The sequence below is a fragment of the Saccoglossus kowalevskii genome, chromosome 19 (assembly GCF_978046115.1).
Source record: "Saccoglossus kowalevskii chromosome 19, keSacKowa6.1, whole genome shotgun sequence".
Taxonomy (NCBI): domain Eukaryota; kingdom Metazoa; phylum Hemichordata; class Enteropneusta; family Harrimaniidae; genus Saccoglossus; species Saccoglossus kowalevskii.
The window spans coordinates 16,093,397-16,111,548 of record NC_140659.1 but is presented as its reverse complement, the minus strand read 5'-3'; the positions used below and the strand labels follow the sequence as shown (position 1 = coordinate 16,111,548).

Here is an 18,152-nt window from a genome sequence, read left to right as displayed (position 1 = left end):
TACGGAGAGTATACCTCCTTTACATTAATTATGGAATGCCACAGTCCGAGCGTGTTCTTTTCCGACGTTCTAATTGTGATCAGATTGGGCACGATTCAACAAGATTTAAGCAATTATCTCTTGATTGGGGCAATTATAGATGGCTACCATGTGCCCTCTTGTAAAAGCTAAGGTCAATGTATAGACAAGGGTCAGATTATGATGTCATTGCGGTATGTCTCAGTGCACTTTGCGCGTTAAGTCCGCATTCGAACATAGAACGAGACGATCAACTGCATAAACAGACGGTAACAGGGCGAAACAAGCGACGCCACGACACAACCAATCAGTATGCATAGTGATGGGTCAAATAATTGTTGCTCTGTGCCTACCTTCATAGTTTATTTATAATTTATGACTACAATCATAACAAGTGTACCTGGTTAAAATTGTCATATAAACATTCCGTAAATGTATGTGTGAACGTTGCCACGTGTATAGCGAGCAGTACGCACACTCTTGTTCAGTCACGCGAAATCGTACTGCCATGTCAATGTCCTTTATTTTCTCTGATTATACAATGTGATTGCGCGGTGATCTGAATAACGCAAGATATGTTCACCAACCACCGTCGTGGTTCAAATCACGTGATTCGTAAACACAATTTTGTTTGCTTGATATCCATTCATAACTGAGCGTCGTATTTCATTACCCGTGAATCTCGAGATATGTGCAGTCTCAACTGGCAGAAAAAAGGGTCAACGTTCGTGTCATAAATATATGAGTATTTCTCTCACATTGCTAGTGGACCGTTATAACATTTACATCGACTCGTTTTATGAGACTTTGACACAAGAGTTATTACTTCTATTATTCCATATCCCTTTACATTGGAAATACTGGATGTCGTATAACTGAACAGCTTGTTTTTATGTCCTAGTAATTTCTTTCTCGACGGGCGTCCACGTTTGAGTACACTGTGCTGTGCGTCCATGGCGCGCTGTATATATTCATTTGAATCGCCTGAATATTTGTGTTGTGTGAATGAATGCAACAATTTAAACGTCTCACTGTAAAACTCAATTCGAAAAATCAGCGGCGTTGCTAGACACGCGTAAGAGAAATTGTGTACAATTTCTAGACACGTATTCGACTTAATAATAACGAACACGTGACTGCAAATGAAACGCACTGTACCGAGCGTAATGTATGTGGACACGTATTCGTACTTAAGAAGCAATGCCGAACGACTCCCGGATGTTCTATTGCAATAATTTGACACACATTCACATTTATCTGCAATTTAATGCGTGTGAATAGCGAAAATAGGCAGAATTGAACCACTATTGATGTCGACCGCATCTCAGTTCAGGTGACATCAACACATCAACAGAGACGAGTTGCAATTGTAGTTTATTACTGAACACTTATGTCTTATGTTACGTGACGTATATCAGTGTGAACCGGCATTGTGAAAACCACAAAAAGCTACAAAAGTTGTAGTAAAATACACTCACCCGGATAACTTGACATGATACGACGCAACGCAACGCAACGCAGCGCAAGAAAACGCAACGCAACGCAAGAAAACTCATCCATGGCGCGCTGTATATATTCATTTGAATCACCTGGACATTTGTTTTGTGTGAATGAATGCAACAATTTAAACGTTTTACTGTAAAACTCAATTCTAAAAATTAGCGGCGTTGCCAGACACGCTTAAGAGAAATTGTGTACTATTTCTAGACACGTATTCGACTTTGCGAAGATAACGAACACGTGACTGCAAATGAAACGCACCGTACCGAGCGTAATGTATGTGGACACATATTCGTACTTAGGAAGCAATGCCGAACGACTCCCGGATGTTCTATTGCAATAATTTGACACACAATCGCATTTATCTGCAATGTAATGTGTGTGAATAGCGAAAATAGGCAGACTTGAACCACTGTTGATGTCGACCGCACCTCAGTTCAGGTGACATCAACAGAGACAATTTGCAATGCAGTTTATTACTGAACACTTATGTCTTATAAAGATGTGACGTATACTAATGTGAACCGGTATTGAAAAATAAACAACAAGCTATAAAAGATGCAGTAAAATACATTCACCCGGATAACATGACATGACACGAAGCGACGCAACGCAACGCAAAGCAAGAAAACGCAACGCAACGCAAGAAAACGCAACTTCAGAAAACGCGACGAAACAACAACAGCAAATCGCACATTGTACCACAACAAAGCCCAACATAGTAGGGCACAGCATATCAAATCCCTCAACACAAGCCTCAACTTAGTGACAATGTTGTGGATACAACGTCTATGACTCACAGTACATCAAGAAGACTGATGAAGTAACAAGGGAACTATAGCACGTATACGAATAAACCACGTCATACAACGTATCGTGTTCTACATTAAAATATATCATCCTCAGTGTTAGGATATTGGTCTCATAAACACGCTAATGGACTTCGAGTAGAAATAAATAATTTCTGCGGGGTAGCCCACTGGCATGCACTATCGCGTCGTATTTATTTTGGTCTAGTCAACTAAAAATATTCTCTAACAAATTATTTTCAACGTACAGCCAAGAAGCCCCACTGCGTTTGACCGAGGCAGATACATAGGTGAAATTGAGTCAGCTGCTTTATTGACAAATTATTTTCTCGAGACCCCAGATGAACGCTGGAAGAGTATAACTCTAGGTGTCATCAAGTGGTAACTGAAACGATTTACAATGGTAAACAGCGATGTCGGGAAATGAAATACCGCATACGTCACCCCAGGCCAGAGTTTGAAAGTACACGCAGCTGTGATGGATGGCTGACTGTTAAGCATTGATGGGAATGGAAGCTGTGATTTGAACGGCATACTTGTTCCTCTTCGGAATCGCATTCCTGGCCCTATGGTTATTTTATTTGGAAAATTGTAATGTATTTAGTAGGAGCTCATCAAATTGATAAAAAAACAAAAAAAAAAACTGTTGGGTTGGGATGGTGGTGATATGTGGGGTTAGTTCGTTTAGTTTTTTGTGAACAAAAATGCCACGAAGAGAAAATACAAAAGTGCAGATGACTGCGTAATATATTAGGATAAAAATGAATTCCGAAATTGATGTTATTATAAAAACATTTTTTTTCAGTCGCTATTTCAAATCGATATCCCTTTACGTGTTTTCAAATGGTGTATATTATCCAAGGGAATTGTAAGTCATCCATAATAAATAAAATCGTAATATGGCAAGCCGTATTATAATAGCATTTCAAAATATTAAATAACGTATGACGTAATTGAAATAAAATTGAAAACAAAATAGTGACATAAGGAACACTATTATGTTCCTTATGATATAGAGAAATGGTCGTACAAGCGAAGACAACACAAGAGCCTTAAGGGCCTCCTTAAACTCTCTGTAAACGAGATAGCGTCATAACGACGAGAATCGTCGGTGTAGACTAGGGAAAAACGTTGACCTCAAAGGTCACGACAACAGAGTTTCCAACAGAGCCACCAAGCTCATTAATTTATATGAAATTATTATTTTTTCTCACCGCGAGTAATTTAATTCACTAGCTGGTAGTGAAATCAAATCACATACACCTGTGTTGACACAGACTTATTCCATAAGAGTACAATAATAAATCAGACGAAATGTCGCACACGACACATTTGATTGGCGCCATTTTGGTATGGTGCCATTTTACACGTTATACGCAGACTTGAGTTTCGGTGTTTATTTAAGCGTAATATAAGGCAGTCGTAATTATTCTTGCATAAAGTCTGACGGCGCTATTTTGATATTTGCGCATTTAATGTGTTGTTTTAGGATCGATTTCCACAATTATATGTCTCCGTCGCGTATTCGTCTAAAAATCAATGCACGCGCAGCATTCCCATTTGTCTACAGTGATATTTAGGAAAGGATATGAAGGAGCCATTTACCATAAACGGATACGCTTATTACGCAACATTCATACTAAATAAGTATGGCACGGCACTACTGAACGCTGAATAAAGCCTGTTTTCCGCTTCAAAGACGTAACAACAACTTTGAAGTAAAAGGCAAAAACGACGCTTTGCATACAGATAAGCCGCAATATAAATGCTCAATACCGACCAAGCAACAACCTGTTTTTTTATATTATATGTGTATTATTTGTGTATTATATGTGTATTATTTGTGTATTATATTATATTATATTATATTCCAATCTTTTTAGATCACTACCGGACAGTGTGTCATCCAAGTTATCACAAATTCCCAGTTTGTGTTGACACCCCAGATCTGTATAGATGCGAATGTGGCGCGGGCTTTGCTTGGAACAGCAAAATGTGTGTGGGTGAGTAAGACATTATTCTTATTTACATACTCAGATGAAGCACACGAAATGGGATGCACATTCCACAATCAGATTAACTTGACCCGGGGAGTAAAGAATTCCATTAAATGCTAAACGTGATGCAAAACCACGGCTAGGCTGATTAAAGGAGGTCATACCCGAGTATGTGGCAATGAGTGCCTTAATTTCATGCTTATATTCATACTGTACACAGATTGGGGATGTTTATCTTAAATGTGAATAAAACATATGCCATTACGTGCTCGTTGATATGCTATGCTATTTGAAGACCACGGAATCACGTCATGGTATCGATCCGTAACTCTGCGGCAAATTCCTTATTCACCAAGTTGTGCTCGCCTAAACGTAATAATGACCAACCTTAAATGTGATAATGACCAGCCATAAATGTAATAATGACCAACCATAAATGTAATAATGACCACCCATAAATGTAATAATGACCAACCATAAATGTAGTAATGACCAGCCATATATGTAATAATGACCAACCGTGAATGTAATAATGACCAGCCATATATGTAATAATGACCAACCATAAATGTAATAAAAATCAACCTTATATGTAATAATGACCAACCATGAATGTAATAATGACCAACCATAAATATAATAATGACCAACCATAAATGTAATAATCACCAACCACAAATGTAATAATGACCAGCCATATATGTAATAATGACCAACCATCAATGTAATAATGACCAACCAAAAATGCAATAATGACCAGACATATATGTAATAATCACCACCCATAAATGTAATAATGACCAGCCATATATGTAATAATGACCAGCCATATATGTAATAATGACCAACCATAAATGTAATAATGACCAGCCATATATGTAATAATGACCAACCATAAATGTAATAATGACCAAACATAAATGTAATAATGACCAGCCATAAATGTAATAATGAACAACCATAAATGTAATAATGACCAGCCATATATGTAATAATGACCAACCATAAATGTAATAATCACCACCCATAAATGTAATAAAAATCAACCTTATATGTAATAATAACCAACCATAAATGTAATAATCACCAACCATAAATGTAATAATGACCGGCCATAAATGTAACAATGACCAACCATAAATGTAATAATGACCAGCCATATATGTAATAATCACCACCCATAAATGTAATAATGACCAGCCATATATGTAATAATCACCACCCATAAATGTGACAATGACCAACCATAAATGTAATAATGACCAGCCATATATGTAATAATCACCACCCATAAATGTAATAATGACCAGCCATATATGTAATAATCACCAACCATAAATGTAATAATGACAACCATAAATGTAATAATCATCACCCATAAATGTAATAATCACCAACCATAAATGTAATAATGACCAACCATCAATGTAATAATCACCACCCATAAATGTAATAATGACCACCCATAAATGTAATAATGACCAGCCATAAATGTAAAAATCACCACCCATAAATGTAATAATGGCCAACCATAAATGTAATAATGACCAGCCATAAATGTAATAATGACCAAACATAAATGTAATAATGACCAGCCATATATGTGATAATCACCAACCATAAATGTAATAATGACAACCATAAATGTAATAATGACCAGCCATAATTGTAATAATGGCCAGCCATAAATGTAATAATGACCAGCCATAAATGTAATAATGACCAGCCATAAATGTAATAATGACCAGCCATAAATGTAATAATCACCAACCATAAATGTAATAATCACCAACCATAAATGTAATAATCACCAACCATAAATGTAATAATCACCAATCATAAATGTAATAATGACCAGCCATATATGTAATAATGACCAAACATAAATGTAATAATGACCAGCCATATATGTAATAATCACCAACCATAAATGTAATAATCACCAGCCATATATGTAATAATGACCAACCATAAATGTAATAATGACCACCCATCAATGTAATAATGACCAACCATATATGTAATAATGACCACCCATAAATGTAATAATCACCAACCATAAATGTAATAATCACCAACCATAAATGTAATAATGACCAACCATAAATGTAATAATGACCAACTATAAATGTAATAATCACCAGCCATATATGTAATAATGACCAACCATAAATGTAATAATGACCACCCATCAATGTAATAATGACCAACCATAAATGTAATAATGACAACCATAAATGTAATAATGACCAACAATAAATGTAATAATCACCAACCATAAATGTAATAATCACCAGCCATATATGTAATAATGACCAACCATAAATGTAATAATGACCACCCATCAATGTAATAATGACCAACCATAAATGTAATAATGACCACCCATAAATGTAATAATGACCAACCATATATGTAATAATGACCACCCATAAATGTAATAATGACCAACCATATATGTAATAATGACCACCCATAAATGTAATAATCACCAACCATAAATGTAATAATCACCAACCATAAATGTAATAATGACCAACCATAAATGTAATAATGACCACCCATAAATGTAATAATGACCAACCATAAATGTAATAATGACCAACCATATATGTAATAATCACCAACCATAAATGTAATAATCACCAACCATAAATTTAATTTCCAGTTTACTGCAAGATCTCGCGTAATGCGTGAGCGGCGTGGATAGAACGTTTGCGGCAAAAATCTAATGATTTGATTTTTTACTTGAATTTCTTTTTCTCATAGTACAATGTCGAATTTCTTTGTTCAGAGACCTTGATAATCACCAAATGTGTTCAGCACATTATTAAGCCTGGAAATAGCCACAATTTGGTTTTGCGTTTATCAACGGAAAATAGTCGATTGCATCTGTGACTTTTGTCGTAATAACTAGCTGCGGACCGGTTTTAATCGGGCAGTATTTCTTGGGAAAACACTCAAAATTATTCTACCACGTTCATCACATACTCAATTATAGATTACTACAATAATTTACGCCAAACATAATTTTAAAAGCGTAAGCTGTGAACGTCTACCAATTGCTTGCTGTGTCATTCAATAAACAAAGTGGCGCGAGCTCAAACAAACTCTATAACGAAACTACCAGACAATCCGGAACCAACATTTAAAATCCGTATGCAAATGCCACACATAAAACGCCCGGAATTTGACCATATGATCAAAACACGTACGTTTTTAAAGGCAGGTGTATAAGTTAGGATGTGTCAGCCTATATGTTTGCACACATAAATTTACACGATGTACTACTTACTCGAAAACGACAGAAATGAGTCTGTAGGGTAGACAGACATTTACTCGATGTTTCATTGTGAAGGCCGATGATCAAATACCATTAAACTAATAATATATACGGCCTTGATACGCCATTCATTGAAGTGAAAAGCCACACTTATAAGTAATAGACTGGCAATTATTGTATTTGTACTTTAGATCTGGAGTACTTAGCTAAATGTATTTGTACAGGAAATTCTTAGACTTTACGTGTAGTTTTTATAATGTACGGTTTTTAAGTCGTGTGTATGACGGAAGTGTGGACATTGTCTACAATACATACAAGACTGAGTAGCAGACTGACTTGTCTGGTTGCATTAAAACTAAATTACGAAATTCGCATCACTCATGTTTTGTAGTGTTGAAAACGTAAATAATAAGGTGGCGTATTAGATTTGGTGCCGAATCAGAAAAAAATGTAAAATTAGTTTTTGAGAAACGAAACATATTTACTTAATATACTCGAAATTGCAACTCATGTTTGATATGTTTTCTTGTGACAACAGCTTTCTACATAACACATACAGGCTTAGCAATTAATAAAAAAAAACATAGCGTCAAAATCATAATATGCATCTATGAGACTCGTTTAGCTGAATTACACATTATAAAGTAGATTGTTCAATTGGAATTCAATATACGTTTATACAACACATATTGCAGGTAAAACTGTGAAGCAATGGAACTCCATCATCCGAGTGGAATATGCACAGATCTATTTCGAAAATAACACTCCATCGATTACACTAAATTAGTTACTTGCAAATAACTTTGATACCTCACGAAATGTTTCTACTGTTTGTCATCGGATAATGTTGTTGCCTATGTTCGTCTATGTAGTGCGCAATACCACTTACCTAAACCAGACTATACACTTATAACATCTTATAATGACTCGGATATTCTTACTTAAATATCGGAATAGAGTCCAGTGCCATTTCTTGGTCGTGACATCCACACATATTTCATCAGTTTGTATATGTACGATATCACGACGTGTCTTCGTGATAATTTGTGTTGTGTTCAATGACTTGTATAAATTCCCTCGACGAATTACGTATTTATATATTGATTATTTATAGTGTTATATCTATGCATTTTATAACGGTGATTTGGGTGAGTCTGCTACATAGATTTCTAGAAACATCACCAGGCACACGTATATGGAAATTGAGAATGCATCGTTATTTTAGATAAACATTGTTCAGTAGTTTAAGCTGAAAACTATTTTGATTTATAACTTCGGTGTTGGGGGGTGGCAGGCACGGGATGATGACAAGTAATGAGCTATTCACGAGGGATATCACGCTAGGTGTAAATACGCGCGATTAGTTTAACCCGAGTAATCAATTCTAGTCCAAATATGTAAAAAAATGAATTATTATGTTTAAACACCACTACGGACGATACATTGAGACAGTCGAGATTAAAATGAATAAACTGAATCGTTGACATTTTCGCTTTGTGGATATATCTATGTTTGAAAATGACCGACATGCAGATTTAGATACACAAGACGTGCCAAAGTAATTTTCCCGTTTATCTCGGCTTTAGACATTATATGTCAACGCTAATGTCGATGAAGAAAACGGGATTTGATTCTAATAATAAAAAAGCGTAACCTAGGGGCATCACAGCTTGAAAGAGTATCCGACTGAACTCCCGGTCGGTCTACTTCAAACTGCTCTCGTCGTAGCGGGTTTACTTTGTTTTGACATGGCTACTGTAGGAACCATTAAGGTCGTCTTCGCCCAAAGCATTTATCGGTAATGTTGCCAATTTAAATCCATTAACCGTATTGTTCCATTGAAGACATATCTGCACGGTTCTATTATTTTCTCATCACAGCGTGCACGTGTATTATGTATGATTTAAGTAAGTCCATACCTGTGACTAATTAGCCGGCAGAGCTGGCGATCACTGCTCATTGAAACCTTCATACCAAAATATACCATGTTTATCATACGAGTTATTTTTAGATTGTCAAAGTTCAAAAATCGAAAACCATTAGTATAATATATGTTGTCATAGTATACACATCATAATACCCTAGCGTGTTTCTCTGAAAGGTCAAAGTTCATAACTGTCTAGGAGCGGCACGATATTTTCATAAAAAGTACGTGACATGAAATAACAAAATCAGATCTTCGATTGTCAAATTAAATGGAGTGGGGGGGGGGGCTTCCACTGAATATAGTAACACACCATCCCAAATTGCCCTATCTTGATCTAAAGACTCAAAACGATAACTTAATATAGGAATGTTCGCTCTGAACGGAGTATCGTCTTTGTGAATTGACGCTCGTTTCCCAGTTCCAATTGAGAATTATTTAGTCTCATTTGTACGTCACAAAATGGTACGTTTTTGTATGCAAAATGATAACTTACTAGAATTGCGTATTATTTTTTTTAGCAAAGGCAACAAACTCCCGCCTGGAATTTCAGGACGTGGAACAAGTTGGATACGCACTTTTACTTGGGAAGACATTTCCTGAGTTGACAGCGTTTACGGCGAGCATGTGGGTGAGAACAAAGCATACTAACAACAGGGCTGTGTATATGTCGTACAAAGCTGAAGGCAAGACTCGCATTATGATTGAAAGTGAAAAGAGCACTACCAAACTTTTTGTTGGCGACGAAAGTGTGAGAGCACCTATTGACCTAGACAAGAATTTTAAATGGCACCACATGGTATTCACTTGGACCAATCAGGGTGAGTTATTCACACCACGTGGAATTAACATCTACGAATCAAGATGAGTTATTCACACCACGTGGAATTAACTTCTACGAATTAAAATGAGGTAATGGCGTGGCATGGCGTTTACAAAGACAAATCCGGGCGATGTCATGGCATCACATGGCTGCAAATCGCCAAGAATTATTAAGAAAACCATTTTTTAAAAGATGCCGCTCCTTGCAATACGCTAGTGCATTTCTTTCTCCATTGACATTCCATTAACGTGCGTTGAACGAAAGAATTGTACTGTCGAAATGTTTGCAATGTTTATAATGCACGATAATTTCGCAATATTCTGCAAAAATCAGTGCAGTTCAACAACTTAATAATGTGACATCGTTCGTAGTGTCTAGACGTAGCACACGTTGACTCAAAGAAATTCAGCGACAATGCAGCCGTCGATTATTATAAACGTGACGTTGATAACCCCAAATAAAAGAAATCAGGCTAGTCATTGCCCGGTGTTGATAAAAAAGCGTCGCCCGTTTTACGACATGCCACTACACTATATCGAATGTACCTTTGATAAGGTTATAATTATTGTTTCAGTAAATTACTAAAAAAATGTTGCCCGCTGCTCAGGTTGAACTGTCGAGCTGCATTGAATGTTGCTGTTAATCACCGTTGTCGATATTTCACAATTCGGTATACGCGAATACTAACAGGGATGGTAACTTTACAGTAGAGTAATAAACACTGAAAATTCAATGTTTAACCTCAAAGTTTGGTAAAAAATTAATGTTTTTTTGAATACTTTTTAAGTCCAATCTCGAGGTTATATCATACGGATACACTGACATATTAAGGATGAGACCCAAGTTCGTGGCATCATTTTGGACATTTTTTTTGCATATTTTCAAATGTTGCAAGGTTGTCTTCACACTAGTAAAACAAAATAGTTAATTTTGTATAAAAATGCGACGATAAACAGCTACGCGTGTCATTGTTTTTCTACGACGAGGCTAATTAAAATAGATTGACAGACGATTATGCAAATCATTGCCTCCTTCTCGTTGAAAGTTCTGCGCATGCTCCACTCAGTCATTAAATCAACAACATGGCTGCCGCCGGTGCTAACACGTTTATATCGTAAAAAGTTCCTCGTAAAAAGAGAAAACCTGGTCCGCCCAAAACAAAAAAAACACATGAATGTAGAGGTAAAGTTCGACCTAAAACTATCTGATGCTAGTTCATAATACGACCAAGATGTTTTCTTGAGTTCTGACTTCGATTCGGGCTGTCACTACACGATGACGCTTTGGACCACAGTCACTCTTTGTTGAAGGACTGTGTTTTGGCGAAGCAGCAATGACGTACAAGAAAATTAATATTACACGAATCAACATCTTTTCTGAGTACAAATCATTTTGTGTAATATATTCGTAGTTTAGACTGCTCACGTGGGTGGTGCTGCGTCAACAACAACTAATTTACTTTCAACGTACGCGACCAACCGGACGCGACAGAACTGAGAACTAGATAGAACTTCAGAATCGAGCTCTGTTAGGATGTCATTTATCACGCTAACATGGCTTATGACCTAATCCCACGTATTCATTACACTTTGCGTTTATTTTTGTGGTAAGATTAAATCGTCACGGTTGTTCTCCCACGTTTGCTCAGTAATCACGTGACGCCATTTTACCAAGTGGTTTCCGAAACTTCGTTGCATTTCCCCCAAAAATATCCGTCGCCGTATGATTTTTTTCGTCGATCGGGACGTCAAAGATACGAGTATTATCCAAGCAAATTACCATGAAAAAAAATATCGTTTCAAATAGGTTTCCAGTCGAATAGAAAGACAAGAAATTACTTTTATGCAAATTTGCCGTTTTCGAGCCTTTCATTTTGGCACTACGCGCAATACTTTAATAGACGTCTTACAGACACAGGATCAATGGAACAGTTCAATTTTTTCACAGAAGATTCTTATCTAGTATACCAATAACTGTACGTATCGCATTATTCGATAAACTTATTAAAACGACAGAAATCTTGAGTAGAATAAAAACAAACGTTAATTTATTCATAAATTGAAAAGTTTTCACTTTTGACCCCCATTTCAAGAAAACAAAAGCATGCAGTACACTGTCCGGACACGGTTTGATTCCCAGTCTGCTGATCAGTTTTTAACAATAGACAGGATGTCTGCAACTTCAGTATGTTTTCCGTACGTCTGTTTTGAGTGAAAAAACACTAATACACTTCACTAGTTTGAGAAAAAAACATTTTTTCATACAATTCACACAGAGCTAACTAAAAATATATAACATGTGGGTGTTCAAATGCCATCTTCACTGTGAAATACAGGTTTGAATATAAGCGCAAACGAACCTGGTCTCATCTCATGTTGGTATTCCGGGAAGATATGATGTTATTTAACGGTTCATCCCAGAGCGTATTCGCCGACACAGTGAATGTAATGTTATATCATTACTTGAGGCACAGTCCCTCTATTCCCATGCACGATTTGTTATTCCTAGAGGGTATGAAATGAGTAGTTTTAAAAAGTTCCCTCATAAAAACTAAACATGTAATAGTAATAGCATTGATTTAGAACTACGTATAATCTGTTTCAGCAAGTGTACGACCTGCATATTTTGCAATCCTGACAAGAATACGTTCATGCTGTTTTTTTTTTATTTTCCGGGAAACTGAATCTCGTTGCTTTTGATATTTAAGTGGCGACCTCCCCCGTGGTGCTAGCAATCACACTTATGCGATTTAACACTCATGCAGCCTGAAGTGACCTTAATTGACACAGATTGAACAGGCAGACTGCTCGGTAAACGGTGTTCATCAACCGTCCTTTTAAAAAAAGGTTGACATAATACGCGCCAGTGAGGAATGCATAATAGGGACATGCAACGTTACGAATTAATTGATAGATGAAGTAGGAATAAAAAATCGTGCATGGGGGGATGCATATTGGCAACGTGACGCAATCGTGACGTCAGAAGTGTCATCTATTTAAATAATAGATCATATCTCAGTGCGGACAGTAGACAAACAGGATTAATATATGCGTTAATCCTAATAACTGGTATTTATTATTACAAACCTAATTATAGAGTCAATCATTTCGAGATACGAAATTTGGAAACAATAAGTCGAAGTTATTGTACAGTGTCAAAAGCCTATATGTCCTTTACAGCCGATTTCTACTAGCGATACATCGCTACATTTTTACTAGCAACATCGACGTTTCTGTCTTTATTTGAAATACACGATCAAACCCTGTCCCTGTTGTTTCATATTCTCTCAACATATAATATTTCTGATTACATTACAGAAGGCGTTTGGTCAGCCCACCTCGACGGCCAGCGCATTTTAGAAGGGCGTGGACTGTCAAGTGGAATTGTAATACCCGATTCTGGAGAATTTGTTCTCGGTCAAGCACCGAGAATGGCAAAGACTCTCGAGTTTAACACGACACTCAAGTATATCGGCGATTTAAGTCACGTGAACATATGGTCGTATGCAATGAATGACAGTGAAATACAGAGTTTGACCGAAGACTGTACTTTCATGGAGTGCGGGGATGCTGTACAATGGGTGGACTTCAGAAGTGGTACAAGAGGGTCGATGAAACTACGATGGCCATCCGGAATATTTGGTGGGTATTTCAGTTATTTAGGCTGACCCTTTCCCAGTGGGTTCAGATATTTAGGTGTAGCCCTTTCAAGTATATTCAGATATTTAGGCGCAGCCCTGTCGAGTATGTTCAGATATTCAGGTGCAGCCCTGTCAACTTGAAGTATGTTCAGATATTTAGGTGGAGCCCTGTCATGTATGTTCAGATATTTAGGTGCAGCCCTGTCATGTATGTTCAGATATTTAGATGGAGCCCTGTCAAATATGTTCAGATATTTAGGTGCAGCCCTTTTAAGTATGTTCAGATATTTAGGTGCAGTCCTGTCAAGTATGTTCAGATATTTAGGTGCAGCCCTGTCAAGTATGTTCAGATATTGTGGTGGAGCCCTTTCAAGTATGTTCAGATATTCAGATGGAGCTCTTTTAAGTAAGTTCAGATATTTAGGTGGAGCCTTTCCCAGTGGGCTTAGATATTGAGGTGGAGCCCTTTCAAGTATATTCAGATATTCAGGTGGAGCCCTTTTAAGTAAGTTCAGATATTTAGGTGGAGCCTTTCCCAGTGGGTTCAGATATTGAGGTGGAGCCTTTCCCAGTGGGTTCAGATATTTAGGTGGAGCCCTTTCAAGTATGTTCAGATATTTAGGTGGAGCCTTTTCCCAGTATGTTCAGATATTGAGGTGGAGCTCTTTCAAGTATGTTCAGATATTTAGGTAGAGCCCTTTCAAGTATGTTCAGATATTTAGGTGGAGCCTTTCCCAGTATGTTCAGATATTGAGGTGGAGCTCTTTCAAGTATGTTCAGATATTTAGGTAGAGCCATTTCAAGTATGTTCAGATATTTAGGTAGAGCCCTTTCAAGTATGTTCAGATATTTAGGTGGAGCCCTTCCCAGTGGGTTCAGATATTTAGGTGGAGCCCTTCCCAGTATGTTAAGATATTGAGGTGAAACCCTTCCCAGTGTGTTAAGATATTGAGGTGAAACCCTTCTCGGTGTGTTCAGATATTGGGCAAAACCTTTTCCAGTATGTCCAATTATTGAGGTGAAACCCTTGCCAATATGTTCAAATATTGAGGTGAAACCCTTCCCAGTGTGTTAAGATATTGAGGTGAAACCCTTCCCAGTGTGTTAAGATATTGAGGTGAAACCTTTCCCAGTATGTTAAGATATTGAGGTGAAACCCTTCCCAGTGTGTTAAGATATTGAGGTGAAACCCTTCCCAGTGTGTTAAGATATTGAGGTGAAACCCTTCCCAGTGTGTTCAGATATTGGGCGAAACCTTTCCCAGTATGTCCAATTATTGAGGTGAAACCCTTGCCAATATGTTCAAATATTGAGGTGAAACCCTTCCCAGTGTGTTAAGATATTGAGGTGAAACCCTTCCCAGTGTGTTAAGATATTGAGGTGAAACCTTTCCCAGTATGTTAAGATATTGAGGTGAAACCCTTCCCAGTGTGTTAAGATATTGAGGTGAAACCCTTCCCAGTGTGTTCAGATATTGGGCAAAACCTTTTCCAGTATGTCCAATTATTGAGGTGAAACCCTTGCCAATATGTTCAAATATTGAGGTGAAACCCTTCCCAGTGTGTTAAGATATTGAGGTGAAACCCTTCCCAGTGTGTTAAGATATTGAGGTGAAACCTTTCCCAGTATGTTAAGATATTGAGGTGAAACCCTTCCCAGTGTGTTAAGATATTGAGGTGAAACCTTTCCCAGTATGTTAAGATATTGAGGTGAAACCCTTCCCAGTGTGTTAAGATATTGAGGTGAAACCCTTCCCAGTGTGTTAAGATATTGAGGTGAAACCCTTCCCAGTGTGTTCAGATATTGGGCGAAACCTTTCCCAGTATGTCCAATTATTGAGGTGAAACCCTTGCCAATATGTTCAAATATTGAGGTGAAACCCTTCCCAGTGTGTTAAGATATTGAGGTGAAACCCTTCCCAGTGTGTTAAGATATTCAGGTGAAACCTTTCCCAGTATGTTAAGATATTGAGGTGAAACCCTTCCCAGTGTGTTAAGATATTGAGGTGAAACCCTTCCCAGTGTGTTAAGATATTCAGGTGAAACCTTTCCCAGTATGTTAAGATATTGAGGTGAAACCCTTCCCAGTGTGTTAAGATATTGAGGTGAAACCCTTCCCAGTGTGTTAAGATATTGAGGTGAAACCCTTCCCAGTGTGTTCAGATATTGGGCGAAACCTTTCCCAGTATGTCCAATTATTGAGTACCCCAGACCATTCGTCCCGGTGTTATCGCTATCGCCACACGAGACTCCAGCTTGTCTCCTATACAATTTGACTGCGCACATCCAGAAAGTAGATGTAGCTGTGATTGGTGGAATACTAATGAGTTGAGTGTCAATCAAACGCCCACGCTATCTTTAGTAAACAAAGTCACGTGACACGCGCCATTTTAGTTTTGATTAGTTCATCGGATCGGAGTGTCGGTGCTCGCCATCCATAAATCAAATCAAAATGATTTCTAATTGGAAATGGCATATTTTCATCAAACTCCTTTTCAACATCATGGTTGTTAATGTCCGTCACGTCGCTAAGTACATATGAACTGCGGTCATCATTGCAAATTGAATGTGAGAAAGTTATGGAATGTCGTTTTGAACTTGAACGTGGTCGGGCAGGTTATCCCTCCTGCTTTTCCTGGCTTGAATAAATTCACACACGACTTTAACTGTCCACAAACTCGAAGACTACACGAACACAGTCTACAATAGTCGTCCGCAACAATATGTATGTATTTCTTCGGTGTACTGATGCACGAATGCACCGTGACACGGTGTTTCTCGGGTGTCGCCATCGCTGAGAATGCCGCCGGCGCAATTTTTCACCCAACTCGCGATTCTGTTTTGCAACATTTTATCAATATTCCAATTTCAAGGCACCGCACTTAAATATTAGCAACATATTTTTCTGAGCGGTTGTTTATTCTCTTTCAAACGAGACATAAATGTGACGACATAGTCGATCCCTTATCCACCGCTAAGAATGCCGCAATGTTTCGTTTGTTTTGCAACATGCCACAAATCGTCGAAAAAAACACCACTTCGACGGAAGCTTGCGTAATAAGGGGGTTAAAACAAGAAAACAAATGCCATGTTTAATACATATCGACCTATTTTACTTGCGAAAGATAACGGAACATGAACTCGTTTCGTGCGACTTCGGAACCCGAAGCAACACACCAAGAACGTTGAATTTACCCGCTATCTTCCAAATATGGTATATTAATTTATTCAGTTGTTTATTTAGAGTGACGTCCGCGGTCGAATGCGATTGGCTATCGATGTCAGTGCAAAGGTCATATGAATATTAAAATTAAGTGGGCGGAAGGAAAATTGTATAGGAGACAAGCTGGAGTCTCGTGTGGCGATAGCGATAACACCGGGACGAATGGTCTGGGGTAATTATTGAGGTGAAACCCTTGCCAATATGTTCAAATATTGAGGTGAAACCCTTCCCAGTGTGTTAAGATATTGAGGTGAAACCCTTCCCAGTGTGTTAAGATATTGAGGTGAAACCCTTCTCGGTGTGTTCAGATATTTACTAGGTGGAATGCAGCCCAGTAGGCTCAGAAATTTAGTTGGAATACCTCCCAATGTTTTCAAATATTTAAACGGAACCCTGACAAGTATCTTCAGATATTTAGGTTAAACATTTCCCAGTGTGTACAGATATTATGCTGGAATTCCTCCAGAGTGACAGATATTTAGATTGAACCCATCCCAGTGTTTTCAAATATTTAAGGGGGGGAGAGATTTTCAAATGTGTTCAGATATCTAGGTGGAACGGTTCTCAGTATGTACAGATATTTAGGTGGAGCGATTCCCAGTTTGTTCAGATATTTAGGTGGAACATCTTCCAGTGTGCTCTGATATTTTATATGGAACCCTTCCCTGTGTTTTTAGATATTTAGGTGGAACGGTTCTCAGTATGTACAAATATTTAGCTGGAGCGATTCCTAGTATGTTCAGATATTTAGGTGGAATAATTCCCAGTATGTACAGATATTTAGGTGGAATCATTCCCACTATGTACAGATATTTAAGTGGAACCATTCCCAGTATGTACAGATATTTAGGTGGAATAATTCCCAGTATGTACAGATATTTTATGTGGAATCTTTCCCATTATGTACAGATATTTAGGTGGAACCATTCCCAGTAT

At 37.6% G+C, this 18,152-nt stretch overlaps 1 protein-coding gene across 3 annotated transcripts in view; it reads left to right on the top strand.

The window, feature by feature from the left end:
- LOC102808121 (adhesion G protein-coupled receptor L2-like) overlaps window positions 1-18,152 on the top strand; it is a 61,072-nt gene that overhangs the window by 17,895 nt on the left and 25,025 nt on the right. For all 3 annotated transcript variants that reach the window (XM_085493663.1, XM_085493662.1, XM_078006857.2), the window contains 3 exons: window positions 4,211-4,330; window positions 10,053-10,352; window positions 13,672-13,995. In XM_085493663.1, coding sequence (XP_085349789.1) covers window positions 4,211-4,330; window positions 10,053-10,352; window positions 13,672-13,995 — 744 coding nt within the window. The remainder of the gene's footprint in view (window positions 1-4,210; window positions 4,331-10,052; window positions 10,353-13,671; window positions 13,996-18,152) is intronic.